This window comes from Plectrocnemia conspersa, unplaced genomic scaffold, assembly GCF_051122295.1.
Source record: "Plectrocnemia conspersa isolate PC_06_02 unplaced genomic scaffold, ASM5112229v1 ptg000009l, whole genome shotgun sequence".
NCBI classification, from domain to species: Eukaryota; Metazoa; Arthropoda; class Insecta; order Trichoptera; family Polycentropodidae; genus Plectrocnemia; species Plectrocnemia conspersa.
The window spans coordinates 18,973,243-18,979,396 of NW_028277173.1; the positions used below are offsets into that span (position 1 = coordinate 18,973,243).

Here is a 6,154-nt window from a genome sequence, read left to right on the forward strand (position 1 = left end):
AAGACCATAAATAACCTTTAAATTTAACTACAAACATCTTAGTCGACGTGCTGATTTTTCAATAGCGTATTGTGGTTTATAGCTAAATTTATATTTAAGATGATAACCATATCATCAGCAAAATAGCGCATGTAAATTGCTGACAGTATATTGATCTCAGCACACTTCGAGTACTTAAGTTGATATTTTTATTATGGATGTAAATGTTACTTATTGCTTAACTCTGTCTATTTGCTTAACAACAATCTATTATATATGGTTTAGTTGGAAGCTTATTCCTTGTGAATTCGTGTTTAATGTGTTACACTATTTTTAAATGTATTTCAAAAACTTGTGGTTGAGTATTTTTCCCCAAAAGGCAAACTTATATCACGAAATTATCTGCTTGTTCTTAAAATGTGGCTTATGGCGTTAAGAAGCAAGTAAAATTTGCTTTAACTTTTTTTCTGGGGGGGTTTTAACATAATCGCTACATCTTTCTTATATTGATAAGGCATATACTTTAGTCTAAAGTAAAAAACAAAGTTAAACAAATGAGTATTAATATTTTTTTAATAATAACATCACAGTATCCGAGGGCGCAACCTCTCTGGCATCCGAGGCTGTTGTTACCAAGGTGCGCTCTGGCGTCGTCCATCGTCTAGAAGACGTAATAGTGCTGGTTCTTGGTGTGTAATCTAGCTTCTAAGATAACCCATTCTCACTGTATGCAGCTCTATGTCTGCAGTCTTTGAAGACCAACCAAGAGTAAAGCCGCAGACTCTGGCTATCTGCAGGGTTAGTCTTCTATTAAAAATAACTGTGACTACCCGACCATGGCTCGAATTAGTTCCTAACCCTAAAATTCATAAATGCGAATCGTCGATAAGTCACCCCTTTTATCTTGAGAACGAGCTATATAGTGATAAAATACTAAGAAATCCTCATACTCTCATGTCGAAAAGCAATTTAGCAGTACTTTGAAATATCAGAAATTTATAAACGAGTAAAAATGCAATCAAATAAAATTGCAAAAATGGAAATTGAATAGATTTCATATAACATTAATCAGTAGAATATTATCTCTGGTATCATTTGTAGTTTTTATCTTGAAAGTAAGTGAAATATGCTTTTTCGAAGTAAAAACGCTAGAATATGTTTTATTACTATATTTTGAACGCCTTTTATCCTAAATATTAACGAGTGAATTTAATATTCGATAGAAAAGACTATAGCTGAAATTTATCGCCAGCTTATTTTTTGTGATCGAAAATTTCGCACGCGTTGGGTGCCAAAAAATAGAACAGGCGCTATATTTAAATGGCTATTTAAGAATCACTATGCTGTACAGAAAATATATTGAAAATAAATTATCAAAATATATATCACATATATTTTCTCTTTAGTTTTACAAACTATAAATTTACTTAAAAAACGCTATTTTCTATATTTTATAAAAAGATTCATTATTATAAATTTATCGCTCACAAGTATACATTATTTTGTAACATATAAGTTAAATATATTAAGTATTATATTAATCAAGTTTGTTACGATTTCCGTTCAATTAAAACTTTTCGACATAAGTTAGAATTTGTGGAAATTGTTTATAAATATAATATATTATTTGAAAACTTCCCTGAATTTATGATCAGAAAATAACATTAGTAACTAATGTTTTTCATAAAAAATATTGTGAAAATTATGTGAAACTTTTATTAAATCTATTAGTGTGGCTTTTATTATTTTGTATAAATAACAAAATAAATATTTTTATAAGAGTTGATATGTAATTTAACACTACAGCAAGATATACAGCTAATTCATTTTTTTTCAATTATATATAACGTTTAGTTAAAAATATTAGTTTATTTTATTTTATATAACTACGCGTCAAAAAATATGAAATTAACTGTATCAAAAAAACTTACACCTTTATTTATTTATAGTAAATCTCCGGTTGCAAAATGACCTTACAACTGGATCAACACAATCAACAACTACCAAGTAGTGAGACACCAGTCTGAAATCAAAAGCTGTAAATCAGTGATATCTATTTCAATATATAACTATTATTACATTTACTACATAGGTCACAATGTACGAATGAACTTGATTATATTTTAAATAACTACCACAATATTTATCCTTTATATAAGGAAAATCTTGGAAAATTGAATATATGATGATCGTAATTATAAGTATATGATAAACACTAACTCCGATCACCTTTATTGAAAAATTAATAATTTAAAAACACTAGGATCTATATGGAATTCTAATCCAGGTCGTTCAGATATACCATTGGGTTATCTTAGCTTATCTGCAATCATACAATAAAATATTTAATAAGGTTTGAAACGTACACGTTGTATGTAGTCGCTTCGATAGTAGATATTTGGTAGCGTTGGTAGTTTTTTGACGTTTTTGGTACTTGTTCTCAAACGCTTGTCCTGGAGGTAATACACGTCCGTGGTCGAAGCAGTCTTTTGAGCAAAGTAGTAGTCTGAGCTTCGAGGCCTAGTTCGGTTTTGTGCCAGATTATAAGCACCGTCGTGCGAGTACGCCGTATCCCCACCACGTACGTTGGAAATATCGTAAGAATGCGGGCGTACTTTACGGGACTTTATATATTTGACTAATATTTATGAATCGCTACAGAAGCTAAAGAGCTAAATTAGTGTTGTTTACATTTTTATCGCAGCACTTCTTCCTAAAAAATATATATTAAAGGCTATACAAATATAAGCTTGATTACTCTTAGTAGTAATTAAATTACCTGTCCGTGATGCCACGGACAGGTACAGTGACGCACCATTTGAAGAAGCAAGTTTTATGTCATCTTTCTTTTCATCGTAAAGCCTATAAAGGTACCTTCGAAAAAAATTATTATAAATATTAATTGCATATTTTTTTATATTGCACTATTTTCACATTATAAAAAATAATATATTTTTACATGATAAATTGATAAAAAAATTGATACGTATTTTAAAATACATTTTCTAATTACAGGTAGACGAGAGCCTTACCATACCTACGATATCAAATCATCATAGGATTCCGGGAAGCATGGAGATGCTTTCGTCTTCAACTACTAGATTAAGTGTAGCAGTTTCTGCACTATGTCTAGCCCCTGGTGGTAAACTAGCTCTCACATGCCTAGCCACGATTCCTGCCTATCGAAGTCCAAATGGATACTATGCAGATATGAAAAATCATACTGCTATTGGTAAGTAAATGTATTATTATATATTTATGTTATTCTCGTAAAAAATGTCTTACATGTTCTTTTTAAGTACGCCATTAATTTTTTTTAATAATATTTATTAATTCATATATATATTGCATTTTTTGCAAATGATCTATATTTCTTGACTTTTCTTAGCAATTGCTTATATTATACATATTAACACTTTTGTGCAGTTTTCACTACACAAGAAATTGCGAGCTACATTGCTTTCACGTCTTTACTTTGCCAAGTGTCGGTAAAGAAACATTTCCGTTTATTTTAATTATTTATTGCTTTCTTTACGGTACCTTCTAGCAGACAAATTAAAAAACGGCAAGTAGTGCCATCTCCCATCGATAGCTTTTATCATGTACTCTGGATAACACAACAAAATACGTTAATCTTGAATATCCTTTCACTCCCGACATTAAAGCAAACGAGAAAAATCCATGATTTATGACGTAGCTCGACGAAATCCCTTTAACCGATTTGGGTTTTGTTTGGATCTCGCGACTACCGCTTACGTAAAAATTCATAATTTATATTCGAAAAAATATATACACATGTGTACAAAGATATAATACGCATAAAGGATTTGTAGTCAGAGAGAGATTTTCACTCTGGCTGTTTTCTATAGGAAATTGAATTTATTGATGTAGGAATTCAGCGCAGAACTATCGAATCGTTCCTGGAAAATATTTCGGATGTGAAATCTTCCGTGTAATGTGTAACACGAAAACGCTCCATAATACCTTCACAAGTTTATTCTATATGTGTATAAGTTCCTTTATGTTTGTAATATCATTTGTGTGATCAAATCCGTTATAATATTTGTAAACGTCTGAACCGAGAATTATAAATATGCTCCAACTTATAGAGATCAATATGTTTTGACAAAGCGTTAGACTTTTTTTCTGGCAAAAATATCGAAAAACTCGAATTAAATATAAGATAAAATTTTGATTACAAAACTTATTGAGTATATATAAATGGTGTTGTCTTTTAAATGACATGTTATTAAATGTAGAATGAGTATAAAATAATCCTTTAGCAATTAAATTGAATTAGCAACTATGTACTATTTAAATATTAATGCAGTATTTATCAAATTAAATTAAGATTAACGAAAACCTATAAAATATCTTTCTTATAATGAATATAAATGCTAAGTATATTAATGTAAATTATCACATTTCTCACTTAAATTATATAGATATAGTAAATGTGTAATCTATAATGGAATACATAAATCTTTACAAGACTAAGTGAAAGATTAACAAATTTATGAATAATGTATTCATTACAAATGAGACTTCTTTCGGGTATTACTTAAACTAATAGCCTTTCTGCTATAATTGGTTCTAATATATATTATCATTTAATGATAAAAGTGATGTGACTATTATCTCTGAATACAATAATTAACGTCAATTCGAAATTTAGGCACAAACGTAGTCATAAAATAATATACAACACAAACATAGAGTTATTATTAAATAAAACATTTTTATGCGTTAATTATTTATTAATAGTGTAAATGCGAAATTCATTAATGATTTAATTTGGTGCTGAAATAAATGGCCTACTGACTTCAATTTAAAACAACGACGTTTTAAAAAGGGAAAACAATGTTATGAGTTTAAAAAATAAATAACTCATGTTATAAATAAATAAGTCATCTATAATTTTAACAGACATATATATATGACACATACATTAAAAATAGATCATAACTAAATCCGAAAATAAAATACTTTTAAAATGTTTTATGGATTGTAAAGTATTATACAATTTAATATCTTGTCCAGGTTACATACCATATGCTGTTATAAAAAAGTTGAGCCTTTACAGATCACAGATGGTTCAAATTGCACAAAAATAATTCTTACTTTCAATAAGGAAATAAGTTATGTTTAAATGTAATAATATAATACCTAGATAATGCACTATTATTTTTTTTAATTTACAGATCAGTTGTAATTTATCATTTTTTCGACATAGATTTCGATATAAATACAATCTATTTTCTATTTTACTTTTAAAATATCCTTCTGTTTTATTTTAATCAACTTGTCTATCAAGCCATAAAATTTATTCGCACTCCCAAATTTCCCCTTTTACCGACGTCGTATTAAATTTGCCTTATTCTCTTTCGCAGTGGATGTGGTAGCCGAGGAACAGGAAACCACAACGCCGGAAGTAATCTACAACGACATGTCTTCGTCTTCTTCCACATCGATCGGATTCGACTACAAGTGTATCATATTATTCTACATCCTCTACGAACTGATAACGAGCGAATGATAGCTTTTCAAAATACGTCTTAGTAAACTATCCACTAGCTAGCGCGTTACGTTCTCAATTACTAATGAATGTTGTATGTTATTATTTACGTCGATATATGACACTTATATAAACGTACGTATATATGTGTTAACTATGTGTAAATCTAAATAATTAAAAAGTTAAAAAAAAAATATTATATCAAGGGTATATTTTGTACAGATATAAATTTAAAATTAATCTTATGACATAACATATCATAATATCATAACGTACGTATGATGACTGTTTAACGCATAATTAACGTTGTTATATGTATATTATTATATCTAATATAATTGACTGGCCAATGTGTAATTATTACATATATATTTAATAAACATATATATATATTTAAAATACATATTCTTATATTTATCTATTCGCTGAAAGGATTGATGTTTTAAATTAGTCTAATTATTATTCATTATACCAAAATAATAAATTGCGAGAATCACGTTTTTAATTTTTGGAATTCACAATTACAAAATCATTTACATAACCAAAATATAAAGTGCATCTGCGCTATCTCTGTTAGAACTTGTGACGATTCGCTTTACTCGGCTCGACGTGTATGTGCTTTTCTTTGTATTATTCTTAGTCTTATGTAAATATATAAAG

General features: G+C 28.6%; 1 protein-coding gene across 1 annotated transcript in view; it reads left to right on the plus strand.

Moving 5' to 3' along the window:
- The window catches only part of LOC148232135 (uncharacterized), a 76,307-nt gene extending 70,619 nt beyond the window's left edge, over window positions 1–5,688 (plus strand). Inside the window, exons 5-6 of the mRNA XM_088192346.1 lie at window positions 2,995–3,211; window positions 5,370–5,688. Of these exons, the coding sequence (XP_088048472.1) occupies window positions 2,995–3,211; window positions 5,370–5,515 (363 nt within the window). The 3' untranslated portion in view covers window positions 5,516–5,688. The remainder of the gene's footprint in view (window positions 1–2,994; window positions 3,212–5,369) is intronic.
- The last annotated feature ends 466 nt before the right edge of the window (window positions 5,689–6,154 follow it).